Here is a 16,337-nt window from a genome sequence, read left to right as displayed (position 1 = left end):
CTGGATTGTATACTAAAGGGTTATATACCCCTATATCAATAAATGAATAAATAAATAAATAAATAAGATAAAAAGTAATATTGAATGAAATCGTACAATAAGACAAAGAATACACGTGCGAACGACCGCATGGCGTGATGGAGAGCGCGGGTAAAGATGCGGAAGCACGTCACAACCGCGTTGATACAACGCTCTCACACCCTATTCGTCCCGGATACAGGAACTACGTACCTTCATTTATTTTAATGATTACGTGGGGTACAGCATTAAATGTCGACCACCCTCTAGCAGTCGACCACTTTTATTGTTTGGCTTAAAAAACTAAATATTTAGATGTGAAGTATTTATTAAATGATAATTTTATATTATATTTTTAATTTCCGACTTTAAAATAAAACAATGAGCACTTTTCATAAGTAAAGAAAATACATGTTTTTGAAGTTATTTGTAAACCAGTTTTCATTTTATTGTATGTACATGTGCAATTGCTGTTTTCGAACGCGAGAAGCCTAAATAGTCTTTGAATAGAAACGGCTAATGTAATTTAGTTGCTTACATTTTTCACTGGAAAATTATACTATGTTATTTAGAAAACATTAACATTTTTATAAGTACTTACAAAATTCACAAAAATGCGATAATTAATTTTTTTATGAGAGGTCGGAGACTAGACCATCGTTCCCTTCAATTTTCAACAGCCGACTCCAGAGGTTGACTTCTGGAGCTAACTACAGTCACAGTGAACGCTAAAAGTCGATAGTGTGTTCAATTCTACATATAATAGTATATAATATATATTATTACATAATATTATATAACAATGTATACCATCTACTATTATATAGTATGTAATAATCATTTTACTAACCTCAAAAACTGGATCGGTTTGTGTAAAATGAGTGATGAAATGAACAGTGGTGCCAAAAACCATGAACGGAAGAGCAAAAATAAGTGTTTTGAAATCAAGAAAAGAATTTGTAAACAATATAACGAGGAGTGTGTAAGAAAACCTCTTAAGTGTATTCGTGTATCGAGTATGAGTATTCGTTCAGGCAGTAAAACTTTCGGCGTAGGTTGAATAAAAATATTTTAAAAATTTATAATTTGTTATTGTGTCTCACCATAAAAACACACATTTATTTTAACTTAATTTACATTTGAAAAAAAAAATAGTTTTTATTTCTTATCACAGTTTTTAAAAGTTTTTAAAAGAAATTATTCAATTTTAAAATGTAATTTGAGAAATTTTAAATACACTGTTATTCTTTTTATTATTATGTACAGTTGTTACAAATTATATTTAAAAATAAACAAACTTTAGTTTGAATTTCATGTTCAAAAAAAGATGGTCGACTATTAAAGCAATACGGACACTTTACTTTTAACGCTAATTATTTATCCATCCCGAACTATTATACTGACAAAAAAACATTAGTGATAAATAAAATGCAATCTGAAGTACTTTAATGTATTATATACATTTTATAGCATTGTTTATTTTTTTTTAATACTTTTAGTTGAAGTTTACCTTTAAGTGGTCGTTAATACTACTGCTTTCGCCGTAATTCACTGTACGTAAAAATAATTTAAGGGCACAGTACTGACACGCTCGTGTTAGTAACTCAGTGAAACGTGTTTAGGTAAGTCAAAACGAACCCACGAATCAACCGAGACACATGAAACCTCGAAGAAGGTCGAGAGGACTCACCTGTCGTTGCATCTCAAAGTCGCGTGGCTCGGACTCCTTGGAGGCTGAGAAATGTTCCCAGTGGCCACGGTAAGCTGAGACCCGCTGATCGACTGCTGGCCACCAGCCTGCTGCCCGCCAGGGGCTACTTGAAGGGGCGTGCTGGGTGCCGATCGTGCTCCTATGGACCCCGCAGACCTGCAACAACGAGAATTCACGTGGTGAACACCTCGCTGATAGACGATACACTATTTCGTGGATACACTGGTAGGAAATGCTAAACGAATATGTATGGTTTCTTAGAAACTGAATGCAACCCTTCACCGGACACGTGAGATCTTGTGCGCAAACAACGATCGTGTGGTGCATCCGAGAGGTCACTTTTCATTTAAGGTGGCTCACACAAATTTCTAATAATTAGAAATTTAATTGAAAATTTATTACATTAAAGCTTCAGCTTTCGATTGCTACCAAAAACTCGCAAGGACAACGATGGAATTATTGAAATAGGAACGTTTCAAAATTTCTTTTTAACACGAGCCTTACGGAACTGTAATTGACACTGAGAAGTTAATCGCTCATTATTCAATTAGAAAAAATGATATTTTCGTAAAAAAATTAGGTGGCTATAGATTTTTTTACAGAGATTATGATGGCACGGAAAAAAAATATGTTAACGATCAAACTTAATCGAAGTATGCAAACTTAGGTTTCAACGCGTTTGGTAGTATATTCTACGCATGTCTGCTATGAGCGTCAACGTCACTTGTTTTCCTTTGATTTGCTCAACGAACTTTCCAATTTAAAAAAATAAGATTTTAATTATTTTTTACAGTACGGAAACATTTTTTTTTTCTTTCACAGTTACTTTTAAACTTTTTTTCCGTCTCAGTATTTTGAAGTAGTTTAAAATCTTAATCGTTCAAATTAAATTGGTAAAATTGATAAATAGTATAAAGCGTCGTATGGAGTCCCAGCGAGATACGACACCAAACGCATGAGCTACCTTAAGGAACAACGAAATGATACGAATTTTGGTAATTGTGCAGTTTAGCGGCTTTTCGCAATTTTTGCTATAAATATGACGGAAACTAAGCCCAATCGGTGCTAACATGTACAGGAAAAAGTTGTCCGAAATGTTGAGTTCTATAACATATTCAAAGGTCATTGAAATCGGTGTTGAGTGTATAATTCCGAATAATTTCGCACGCTTTTTTAAATAAAATTAACAAATGTACATTACTCTTACGACCGCCTCCGCTTGATTTTTCATTTCAATGATATAAAATGAAGATATTTAAAAAAAACCGTAGTGAAATAGCGTGCGCATATAAACAAAAGTGAATGTAGTAGTAGTAGCATTTTTTTTTTGTAAATATCTCGGGAACTATATTACTTTTTTGACCTCGCACGCTTGATTTTTCGTTTTAATGACAAAATGAAGCTGTTTTAGAAAACCGCAGTGAAGTAGGTAAACTCGAGAAAAGCCGCTAAACTGCACAATTACCCAAAATTCTATAAAATCCGATTAACCCTGAAGGACACTGGCGACGTATTCCGTAGCCATTGTGTACGGTTAAAAATCGTCTCTAAATTGCTTTTACTCGAAAAATGTTTCTTTCTTTTTTTCATCTTAATTATCTACCGTTAAAAATAGAAGATTATTAAATTAACGGATAAACAAAAAGTCTGCTGGTGCCTTCTAATATTAGAAAGAAACAAAAAAGGAATCACATATTCACAATCCGTGTCTTTGAGGGTTAATATGTCGTACCAACTTACAGGTAGGTACTCTTATTACTACGTAAAAGTAAGGAGACCGTGGGTGGTTCCATTCTAGAAACACATATCTGGTATTTCATACATTGCGTTGTGTCTTAAACACCAATAATGCTTCAATGATTCCTTTTAAAAAAAAACGATAATTCTGCAGATAATTGTACAAAAACTTGATTATTTTCTAAGCATTTATTTCACTAACGCGCTCTCTGAGTTAGATGATCGCAAATTATATATACAAATTATGTACTTGATAAACATAAAATTTATTCGAACAATATTACTAAATTAAACGAAAGAAAAGGAATAAACTATACTTTTCGTGTACTGACAATTTTACCACCGACTAACAACTAAATTATCAATTAACGTGAGAATAGCTACATATATGTATAAGTATCTGGTTATATGTAGTAAATGCATATTGTATATTTAGTTCATATTTCGGAAACATATAACTGATCTATTCTCTAAGAAAACTGAATGTTTATTTTTATTTAAACACACTTGTGATAAATTTTTCAGTACTTTATTTGAGAGTTCATGAGACCGAAAACATAGAATTGGGAAAATAAAGTGGTACTCTAATAATGATAAGGTATTTCTTTTATTAACCAATCTGGAACACAGAGTGGAAATGGAACACTGAAAGATTTTTTGCACTTCAACAATAGCGGAAGATGTTCAGGATGCAAGTTGAATGGGCACAAGGAAAGAGTATTATGCAAAGAGGATTGTCTTTCGTGCTCATTTTTCTCATCAGAGTTATCTAGGTCATCGATGCGCTTTTTTCTCTTTTTTTTTTTCAAGTCGACGAAGATATTTTTAACTCGAGTGTGGTCTAGCTGACAGGGAAAATAATACTACTTGCAAATTTTTGCACTGGCACAATGTCAAGGTAGTGTACATCGAAAACGATATGGTGAGCATGAAGACGTTAATATTAATACTTAATAGGGAAAATTGTAAGAAAGAATGTTAACACCGTTTACGATAACATTAATAAATATAATTAAATGGATAAATTTCAAAGGAGGTTGTGTATAGGTACAGTCAAATCTCTAAATAAAAGCTCACGGTTCTGCATTTCAGGATTTCCCATAAACACAGTTATAGCCCTGTAATAAAGGATTATCATAAATAATCTAATATTTGTAATGACGGTACTAAACGAAAAGACTTCTTGCTTGTATGAATATAGTATAAAGTAATATACGATATTGTGAAACTGTTTTACTGTTGATATTCGATTGAACCAATTGGAAAAGAGTTTAAAGTGAATTGTTCATTTTTGTAATAAAAAAAAACATTGAATACAGAATGCAAAGTTATAAATGTTATACAGGGTGTCTTACAAGTCATGGTACAGTCTACAAAAAAATGATTCATCATTATAAAATAAGTCGAAAATGGAGATGTAAATTTTCTTATAAGTATATGAGTTTGTATTTTCGAAAAAGGTGACTTCTCGAAAGATTTCACAATAACTTGATGCAAAAGGTCAATAGAAAATAAATAATGCTGTATTGTTGTCAATGTGTTACACTATGTAAATAGATACAGTTAGTAATAAATTCGTCACTAAACTATTCGGTCGAAATTATATTAAATATCTGACATTATATTAAGTCATTTAATTTTCAAAAGCAAGCAAAAAAGCAGTGGTTCGTAAATTGTTTTAAAAATGTATACGCAAACTTACATATTTGTCCACCACATTTAGAAATAATAAAAATATATTGAAAAGTTGGAGACAGCAGCTGTAACTGCAAACGATAAAATTGAAATTTTCCAATCAATCAATCGTAACAAAGCAGCAACCGATTAATTAAAAACGATTTTTAGCGTATAAAAATTAACGAAAGAACTGTAAATATATATACCGCAGTGTTCATTTTCTTCTTTATCCAGTAAATTGTTTTTTTTTTATTTTTAAGATTTAATTTAACTCCTTTTTTCACATATTAGCCTCCAAAAATATGACTTTGCATAAACACGAGCCATCTGCAATTAAATACAGCACTCGTGCTTCTGTCAAAGGGGAACTAACATTTTAAGTAATCATTGCGTACCTACACAATAAAGCAGTGTGAATAAACAATAAGCGAAATTGGAACATGTAACAAATAATGCAAAGCATATTATGTAAGTGTGAATATGAAATGAAACAATAAAATATGCTTCAATGTCAGATGAAATATTTTATGTATGTAGAATAATTCTACTAATATTTTATGTAAAATAACTTCGTTTTATAATATGAAAGAAAACACAAATCTCTATGATCATACCTAGTCCTGGGGATCTGGCCCGAGGAGAAGCAAAAGTCGATCAGGCCTCGCGTTTCGAACTCCATCGTTCTATTCCTCGTTTCTACCAATTTATTCGTAGGTGCACCCACGTACACCTTTTAACAATCGACTCTTTTAAGTCTCGCAAGAATCCAGTATTAATGTCGATTTTCGCGTCGTCCAAAAATCGAAATAAACTGGAAGACTCAGCCACATTCACTGAACAAACATAGATTTTCGATCACAGCACGTGATACCGTTCCATAACAATAAGGAAAAACAAAAAATCACGACAAATAGGTACCTATCCGTATTCTATTTCAAAGTCAAAGATCACGGCAAAATTCAGTGCAAGTCTATTCTGAAATCGAAAAACTAATCAAACGCGTGAAACTAGAAGCTCGTTGCCCTTCGCAGAAAACTGAAGAAACCACGTGATAACTAGACGATTTATCGACGAAACGAAAGGTGTGTCCCGATCGGAAAGGAGAATATTCACCGATGGTCCGAGCGACAAGTGTGCTCCAGACTGGACAGTCGGTGTTGAATTGAACACCGTGAGAGGTAACAAGATCGACTTCGTCAAGATCGGTCTCGCTCGACGATCTTGTGTTCCAAGAGAAATCGACTAAACAACGTGGCTACCGTGAAAGGTGTAGTGAAGGACCAGGTGAACATCCAAATAAATTTGTAAGAACACGAAATAAACTGGTAAGAACAAAAAAAAAAAATAGTAAAAAAAATCCTTCGAGATCAGCTGATATGGGGTATCGTCGTCCAGCGACGATAGCGAATAGTTTGGATGGATTGTCGAACGTTTTCTTCTTTCTGATTTCTGGCCAAGCCAGGTCTGGATCAGTAGAAACCTCGTTGGTAACGATGCTTTTTGAATGCCACTCGGGCGGTGGATCGTAACCTCGCTCCAAACGAGATCATAGCCAGTCGAGCCAAAAAGAAGATACTCATTTTTGATGGAATTGAAACACTTTGATTTGTGTTTTGAAGACCGTGTTGTCGTTCATATGACGACGATGATTTTGTCCGATGGATCGACGTGGACGTGATATGGTTCGGCGAGTGGCTGAGATCGAAGAAGAATCTTGAAGTGCAACACGAGTTCGGACGGCTACGCGAGTCCTCCACGGACCAGCCGGGAAATCAGACTGACGATAAAGCTGTCGGAGACACCACGGTCTAGACCCCGTTGCCCTTTTGACCTTCTGAATAGTGAATAAACGCATTACGACTTTCTGTATTTATCTATACCCCTCTATGACTGAATGTCGCGGCGGGGACACGCTTCGCGTTTGATTGATTTCCGGGGTAGACGCTGTGTGTCTGTGATGGTCGAAGGTAGCGACTCGCACAGAACGACGATATCCAGTTATTATTGGAAGACGTACAGTCTGATTAACAATCCGTAGTTACGATCGTTCTCGAATATTTTATATGAAACTACACTGGGCGTCAAAATTAAGGGACCAATAAAATTTGCCGAAAATATGGGTCATTTTCAAATCACTATATCTCCGCGGAAAATAGTTATAAAAAATATTGTATACGATCATTTTGTAGCCTGAAGTTTCTAGTTTTTGAATCGGGAATTCAAACATTATTTTCATGTAGGTTGTTTCTTTTTTATTCAAGATGAAGAGCAGCAAGCGAATGTTACAAAATGTTGGTCAACTTTGAGAGGATACGTGGGCCAAATAAAAGTTTTTCTGGTAATCTTAATGGAATTCTTTTAGAGAGCAAACTTTTCTCTTTATTTCGTTTTTTTAATTTTGTTGTACAATTTTTATTGGTTGAGTTATTCGTCATCATATGAGAAAAGGCATTTTCCACTTTGAGCGCCTGTAACTTGCGAACGCATGATCGTATAGAAAATTCCAAAGGAATTTTGGAAAGCTGAGAAATTTCTCTTTAAAGGCCTTCAGTTGCCAATTTGTTGAAATTTTTCTTCGTCGTATACAGTCCATTTCAAAATAACATAAAATATTGCATAATTACCATTTTTCACAAAACACGATGCCATTTCAACAAAAATCATGGAATCTTCCATGTGCCCACGTTTTTTTTTCAAGTTAAAAGTACACGTAACCCCTGTGCCAAAGGCCGAACCGATCAGATTTTTTTTACCCTATGCCCTCGATAGTGAAACTTGCGATATGGTCTGAAAAATTGGTGAATGACTCTTTTGCGGTACGTTTTCTCTTTAAAACGATTTCGCAGCGTTTGAACTGTTATGATCTGTTTTTCTTTTTTAGTTTCACTTTATTTTAGAAGAAAGGAGAGATTTCAGAAATTTAGCGAACACATTTCTAGCCAATCTTTTCGCAATGACAAAAAGTGCACAATGCGAAGTGATGAGAGAGTGCAGATGCTGTGTACATCCTACCCATCCTTAGTTATTGTGATAGATGCACTCTTTTTTTTTACTGAACTTAATTTGCTTTTTTTTTTTTACTGAACTTCTTCCTTCCTATTGTATCTCCTCGTCGTGTAATGAGATGAGTACCCTGGCATCTGCCAGCGAGACGGTGCGCAGTACTAACGTTACAAGCCAACGGTATATGGTAATTATGCAATATTTTACGTTATTTTGAAATGGACTGTATACGACGAAGAAAAATATCAAGAAATTGGCCACTGAAGGCCTTTAAAGAGAAATCTCTCAGCTTTCCAAAATTCTTTTATTACTACTAACGAGTTTGCATTTGACGTAGTAGCTCGCAGTGTATAGAAACTAAAAACATTACACGTAGTAAGCGAAGGATCGAACCGGAAGTTATGGTCGAAGGTTCTTAATGCGAACTAGGAACTATAAAACCGTGTGATTATACTTGACGTTGTTATTACGTGCATGTATCGCGGCAAACAGAATGTTTAAACAGTTTAGAGATTTTTTTTTAATCTTGAGAATATAGAGTGGCAGTTGGAGGATGTTTGTAACGTTTCGAAACATTTAATATTTGTGCAAGAATAATGAACATTCCACTAATGGGTAAGAATTAAAGTTTGAATAAAAATTCCTTTAACAATTTGTATTCGTCGAGTAGAATTTTAAATTAGATAATCCGCAGAGATCGTAACATTTCGAGTGCAGTGTCTTTGTTACCTATTTTTTTTAACGGTTGAATAAAAAGTAAACATTCGTTGTTTTTGACACACATAAAATTTATGCTCTACGCGTGTTAGAGGTCGATTTTTTGTTTCTTCTAAGAAACACGAGTGAAAAAGTGCGAGGAGACGAAGTGCATTTCAAATAAATGTTTACAGCATTCACACTATTTACGAGGCATTACGCTGTCAGACGATCATTCATTCTGTACCTTGAAATACTCCAAGAAGAAAGATTGTATTTCGAAAACAGAGAAATTGTTCAAAAACACGTTGAACAGTTTTGTAACCAGAAGGATGAATGGTTTGTATAATTAATATAATAAAATCACCCAAAACATGGAAGGAAGTTATAAAAAGTAGTAGAAACTATCCGTGTTTGTATAAAATACGATACAAATTGAAAAATGTAGATCACAATTCTGGATTTTTGGATGACCAAATAATTCGTATTATTCTTTTCTGATACGTTTCAGATTAATACGAAGTATGTTCTGCAGTTAGATAAATATGTACTTCAAATTAATAATCTAAACATTTCATTCTTAGCAACACTTTACATCAGAATCTTAAAATAGTTTTTAACGTTACAATGAATCTGATCTTCAGTTTGCACGTAATTCGAATTGTAAGATTTATTTTTAACGCACTCTAACAATCCCTACAATTTCACATATCTCCATTTCAACTAAATTGTATTATTTCGACGCTTCGCTTCAAATTTTGTATTCTTTCATTATTTCTTTCAGTTTTAGACAGAACGGATTGAAACTTTAATGTGAAAGTGAAAAATAATATATGTACTGTAAGATTTTATTCTTCTAAGGTACGCTCCTGTTATGAGATCCCCGTGTATCGCACCCGAATAGCGACGGGGCTGGCGACGAACAAAGACGAGACTGAATTTTTTCGCTTGACGACGATGTCAACGGGCGAAGCGCGTCGAGGGAGAGATTCATGGAGTGACCGAAGCGACGCGTGGTCCGGCTCGCTGGCGTTTCCTAATAAACGGATCCTTTTTTTTTTCTCGTTGCGTATACGTGTCGTTTATTTTTTAAACCTTTATCCAACGGCCTACAGTACATAGTCCCTATGAAAGTATGAAAACAGAATCTCATGAAAATATTCTTAATTTTCTATAAAAGTGTGGTCGCGATTATTACGATACCAAGTACATAATTATATAAATCTAAGTTGAAATCCTAGTTTTTGAACAAATATTTTACGCCTAAATGTAATTTTTAACACATCACGGGACGTGAAAATAAAAAACAGTAAGTACGATAAACACCGCATATCACATTTTCAAAAAATCTGAGTCTATGCATTAATTGAGCTGTAGATTTATTTATTATAATATATATTATTTTATATATAAAATAATGCAACGTAACCAAAGTCCAATATTCTATTCATACGCATTAAGCACAAAAGGCGTAAGTCCACAAAATTTGGAGAACACGACGATTATTCGTATCTTTATTTTGTAATCGCTATTTATATTCTATTTTTATTAATCTGGTGATACTATAACTTATTTTGTATAAAATAAAACGAAAAAAAATTATATTCCGCATTTTTGTTTTACCAGATATATCACACTATTACATACGAATGATACGCACATACGTAACTTGTATTTTACAAAAAACGCAAAAACATGGAAAAATTATATACAAAGACAAGAAGATATGTATACACTTATATTGCAAAAAAAAAAACAAGCAAACATTGCTAATAAGAAGAATTGGTGTTCAGAACGTTGGACGACAATACAGACTCCTCTCGATTATCGTCCCGACCTAAGGTCGGCGCCGGGACAGTAATCTTGTAGGGAGAAATGCTTCAGACCCTCGTTAATTCGTTTTTTGCCCGAAGCCCGAGCCTGGGCAACAAAGTATGTGCTTGACAGGTTCCACCCCCTACCCCCCCGAGTGGTGGGGATAACGTCTCGACAATAATCGTGTAGAATAGAATTCGAAAGTCGAATTATGTGACATGCAGCGTTTTTCCTGACAATCACAAAAGAATTATTCTTACACCTTTAAAATAAAATTTCCAAAAAGCTTATTTGGTTAAACTAATGAAGAAACAATTTCCATTTGCGAAATCCTCGGTTTCAAATAGTCTAACCGCAAAAGAGAGATACGACTAACTAAAAAAAAAAAGAGACATTTTCCCCACGAAGGGCGATTCGCGACGCCAAATTGGTACCAGAACTTCATTTCGCCATAGGAGTAGCAGGTACACGTTTTCCAATTACAAATTGGTTGGCGATCTGGCGGAAAATACGAGCATATATTGAAAGTTCGAATCGTCTGGCCTGGCACGGGTCCAAAAGGTCGACCGTTCCCCGATGCTGTGCGCGGCTCAATCAGCGGTGGAGCTGCATTTAAGGGGTCATGCCATCAGGAGGCCGAAAAAAGGGTGTTCTTTGGGAATTTTTTTCTCAAAAACTATAAGACCTTTTTCAAAAAATGTATTTGTGTTTCAAAGATTGCAGTTTCTAGATTATAAGGTAATTTTTTTATTTAAAAATATTTATTAGTAAATAAATGATGAGCGATCTCCCGAATGTCTCTTCACAAAAAGTGGTTTGCCGTGATCACTGTAACTTCGTAACGGTTCATTTGAAATTAACACTAAACGTACCAAGCGAGGTCAAATGACCCCTTTCAAAATTTACTTTAAAATCGTACATTCATTGTTATTTCTGTCGCTCATCTGACTTTCTGTAAATTCTTATATTATCTGATTATACAATTTTTCGCTTTCCGTTTCTCTCTTAGCTTATTTTTTACCGAGAAAAATTCTTTGCATACCTTATGTACCACGAGGGGTTATTTGACCCCTTACAAAATTTATTACGTCACTTTTCCCCTAACGGAAGCCGAGTGTGCTCGTTGGTGTACATATGTACATAGTCGTTTTTCCCGAAAAAGTGGTAGAAACTCAAAGCTTCAGTGAATTTTATAAAAATCGGTATTCTCGTGTTTTTGGAGGTTGATAAATTCGACTATCTTATCAAAAATGCAAATCACAATGAAAGACTTAATACCACTGGCATAAATGTTGGCTTTAAATTAATTTGTATGGAAATTGATAATTTTCCGATGTTCGCTTAAAACTATATAATTAAATTATCGAATTTAATATGGTAACCATAATTTCAAAACATTATTGAAATTAACTATTGTGAAAATTTTATTCTTTTCGATTTTCATGAAAAATTCAACATTTCTACGTTTCGCAGGTCACGTATGTATGTAGTTAAGTCAAATATGTCGTTGAAAAAAATAATAATAAACAACTCAAGAAGTATAAATGTTGATTGAAATAAAAGAGAAGTGTTATTTCACTTTTAGTAGAGTATCGATGTTGCGTATATGCAGTATTCATTATGACTAAACCAGATGATCTATTTATTATGGCTAAACCCTATGATTTAGGATTATAAAATTTAACATGGAGTGGATTTACGCTTCTATTATTAATAATTGATTAGAAAAAATTATTCCCACGTACCAAAAAAATGCAGACTTAAAGGGTTCGTTTAGAGGAAGCGTAGATAGGTACATAAGTACTAATTGACACTTTAAATGCGGCTATCATAAAAAGTAGCAAGTACATATGATCAAGATTTCTCAATTGGATATCATACCTGACATGTAGCTTGGAGTCATGAAACGATGCATAAAACTCAGTGTATAACATAACTATTATATTTTCCTTCCGTTCTACTAAAATATGACTAAGAGTTATGACTAGACTCCGGATATTTATGCACACTAAATATGTAAGAAAAATATGCAAATATGCAGGAAAATATACAAATTTGCAAGGAAAATATTCAACATGAACAATACATTTTGTGATTTATTATGACATATTGTAATTTGAGTTACAGTAAATGACAAGCATTTTTTTTCTAAATATTCAGCATCAAATAATGCCGTCTCAATCCACGTACCCCATCCAGTTAAAATAGGTTCCGGTGGTAGAGGAGTACATATCTTTTAATATTCTTCGGTACGTTTCATTACAAAGCGGTGCTTTAACAAAGGCCTTGCTTATTCATGATATTAATTTATTCACTGGTGGAAAGTGAAGACGTACTTCTTTCGCAATTCTATGTAAACCATGCACTATACATGTAATATGTACCATATTTTCGTAAAATAATTTTAATTCTTTTCCTTCCTTGATCATATACGTTGCTGTATCTGTGACCAGTAAAAGAAGTATTTCCTCACTACCATTCGGTAGTAATATTTGCAGGGCTGAACTCACAAACCGAGATATCCCAGAGGTTTCCTACCACTAAATTTGCAATGCACCGGCCTATTGCATTAGTGGTTTCATCCACAGAAATCCACATAAAATGATCCGCAATGTCTTCCCTAATATTGAATTTTGAATACTTGAATCATAGCAATCGTCCAAGTAATTTGTTCGTAGTGTCGATTCTTCCTGAACAATGCGGTCTGTATATTTTGTTAGGAAATTCCTCCATACATCGTTATTTAAGACACACTAATTAATACACGCATATTAACAGTAACCATTCCTCGCGTTAAATTCACGTAAAATTCATTTTTTTTAAACTCGTTTGTAGCTGCTCAGAAGTAGGTATCCCTTTTACACGTATTAGCTGCTTCTTCAACGTACCTTTTGTGTGTAGCAGTATTTATGTTGCAATAACTGCGATTTTCTTTCGCATTTTGTAGTTTTATTATAAGTTTTACTATATGTATACACTTTTTTCATTATCGATGACAAAATTACAATCGTCTTCGATCCAATGTTTCATTAGTGATATTCTACTACTCCGAGTTTTCGGCGTTATTAAAAACAGTCTAACAGATACAAGTCATGCCATATCTAATGCTCAACGAACAACTGAAGCCTATACAAGTATGTTTTGATGTTTGTCTATAATTACCACGATGTATATATTTATGTTATCGACATTTAATAGTATTCTACAGTTATAGTGCGATAGTTTCCTGATAGACTAAATTGATTTGTCAAGAAACTTTTTTTTAAGAACACGAAAGATATATACAGGGCAAATTACATATGCAATAAGTTATTACATATGTTTTTAAATATAAAACAAAAACATATGCATTATGGAAGAAGTGCAAAATAAAAAATATATTTTCAGAATTCTCTAATCATAAAACATATTTCTGCTCAGATCCTATTGCTCTATCCGTTTTCTATAAAAATATACATTTACATAAACATCCGGAGTCTAGTTATGACATATTCAGAAGGGAAGCATAAGAGTAAATTCAGAGTCTTTTGCATTGTTTATATGTAAAGTTTACGTTTACAACATGCACTTTAATGGTAAAACGGTTATAAAACAAACTTGCTTAATGGCTGATACATTCAAGCCATTAAGAAACACGAAATTTTGTCAACTTTAATGGCCTATATCTTACTAACCGAACATTATATTTTACAATTTCCAACGACATTTGTTGCACTGATGTCTATACATTAAGTGATTTTTCCAGAAAACCTATGATCCTAATCGAGCCAAATAACTATGTAGGTACATATTTACTTTTCCCGAAAATCTATGATCCTGATTGAGCGATAAATGTCCCATTCGTTTTTGCAACGGCTTAATTGCTGAATGTGGGTGCTCGAGGAATGCAATGTAAAAAGTTCTATATGCAATTGGCACCTATTCGTTAGTTATCTTGCGCTACGTGTAGGTCATGCGCACAACCTGCAGAACTTCCACTGTGCCCCTACAATGCCAATAAACTAATCTTCGGCGCACCGTGACGTATTTCGTGCATTATTGAAATGCAGCAGGTGTGCAATACTTCCCGAAGGTCGCGACAGAATGGCGAAACATACAATTATCTGGTGAACAATTCGAAACTTCGACATGGGCGTGTAAGTACGTACGTATATGTATATTGGAAAATGTAATAGTAGCGAGACGAGTGGAAAATTCACTTTTCAAAGTATATTCGCGTTGAAATGAATTTTTAAAATTATATTTGAAAGTGAATCATTCAATTTGCACCTTTGGTATCATAAAAATCAAATAAAAACGCCCTTTTTATAAAAAGATCGATTAAAAAATTTTGTATAATTTTGTCCTTGTGACGACGTAAAATTGTAGAAACATATTTTTTAAATATGAATTTTAAAAAATTAGCTTCCTTAATCGTCTGCATGCGAACGTTTCTTGAAAAGTTTCAGTGAAAAAATGTTTTCATGTACCTACATATGTAATGTCTAATAAAAAGGGATGTAACCGTTAAGGCATTCGCCATAGAAATCGCTTTTCTCAGTTTTGTAACCAGATCAGAAATAGACGACTGATTATTTCCGATAAATAAAATAATTAAATGTGCACCAACATTTTTTTGTGGGATTCTGTCTTTGAAAATGTCTTAAAGGTACTTAATTAACTATTTGTATAGTATCATTTGTATATGATTAACTCTGTATGTAATCATTCATATAATGTATCATTTATACGTGATTAAGTGATCATTTGTATGTAGGAGATCTGATAATCTGATGGGACAGGCGGTCTGTGGAGACGTTTCTCCCAGTCGCTTGGGTTCTTGGTAGCGGCCGCTAGGTGAGGAGTTTTCTCGCAAGCGGTAATTAGAGCCTTTGGCTAGTTAGGGGCTGCGCCGAGGAGCAACCCAAGCGTCTCGGGTAGGGGTCGTCTACCCCACTAACGATTCTTGGTAGACGATTCCCGAGACGAAATGCCATCTTTTTGATCCGCCTACATGTATTAAATTTCGTTAGTATAATGTAATCTTATGAATGATAATAATTACAATAATCAATCATAAGATTGACAAAATACAAATAATTAATATTGAAAAGGTGAAATTTGTTAAAGCTTACAATTCCTTAATAAAGCGTAAGTTTGTCCAAATATCTTTCTTATGCGATCACCATTTAATTATAAACTGCTAAAACGAAGTTTCTGTTCTTATTAACCCGTTCAGGTGTAATGAGACTGTTACGTATGAAGAATTTTCTATCATACCTCTCGCTCTAATAGTCTGAGCTCGCACCCGGCAAAGGAAAATGCCCTTACGGTTTCGTTATCTCTTGAGTAAGCGAGGGAGTAAAACCCGTTCCCACGGCGTGGTAACCAAAAAACTAGAAAGCGTGACGCAACTTCAACCGTCAAAAATTTCCTTATACAGGGTTTTTCACGAAACTTGACCACCTTAAATATATCGCTTATTTTGTATGATAGAAAAAATATCAGGGGAGAAAAATATTCTGTTCGAAAGCGCCAATACGGCGATGGGCCGAATTTTTTTCTCAAGGTCATTCTTTTCGAGATTTCAAGGTCATCGAATTTTTTTTTAATGGGACTACATATTTTCACTACAATACTCTTATAGCATATAAAAAAACAAATCCAACGAGGTGCAATATGTTAACCTTCACGTGACCTT

At 34.0% G+C, this 16,337-nt stretch overlaps 1 protein-coding gene across 2 annotated transcripts in view; it reads right to left on the bottom strand.

The window, feature by feature from the left end:
• The window catches only part of LOC107193792 (GRAM domain-containing protein 3-like), a 154,628-nt gene that overhangs the window by 31,436 nt on the left and 106,855 nt on the right, over positions 1-16,337 (bottom strand). For both annotated transcript variants that reach the window (XM_015583296.1, XM_015583297.1), the window contains exon 4: positions 1,709-1,885. In XM_015583296.1, the coding sequence (XP_015438782.1) occupies positions 1,709-1,885 (177 nt within the window). The remainder of the gene's footprint in view (positions 1-1,708; positions 1,886-16,337) is intronic.

Source organism: Dufourea novaeangliae, unplaced genomic scaffold (genome assembly GCF_001272555.1).
Source record: "Dufourea novaeangliae isolate 0120121106 unplaced genomic scaffold, ASM127255v1 scaffold24, whole genome shotgun sequence".
NCBI lineage: Eukaryota > Metazoa > Arthropoda > Insecta > Hymenoptera > Halictidae > Dufourea > Dufourea novaeangliae.
Note: the sequence above shows the minus strand (reverse complement) of the source record. Positions and strands in the feature narration are given on the sequence as shown.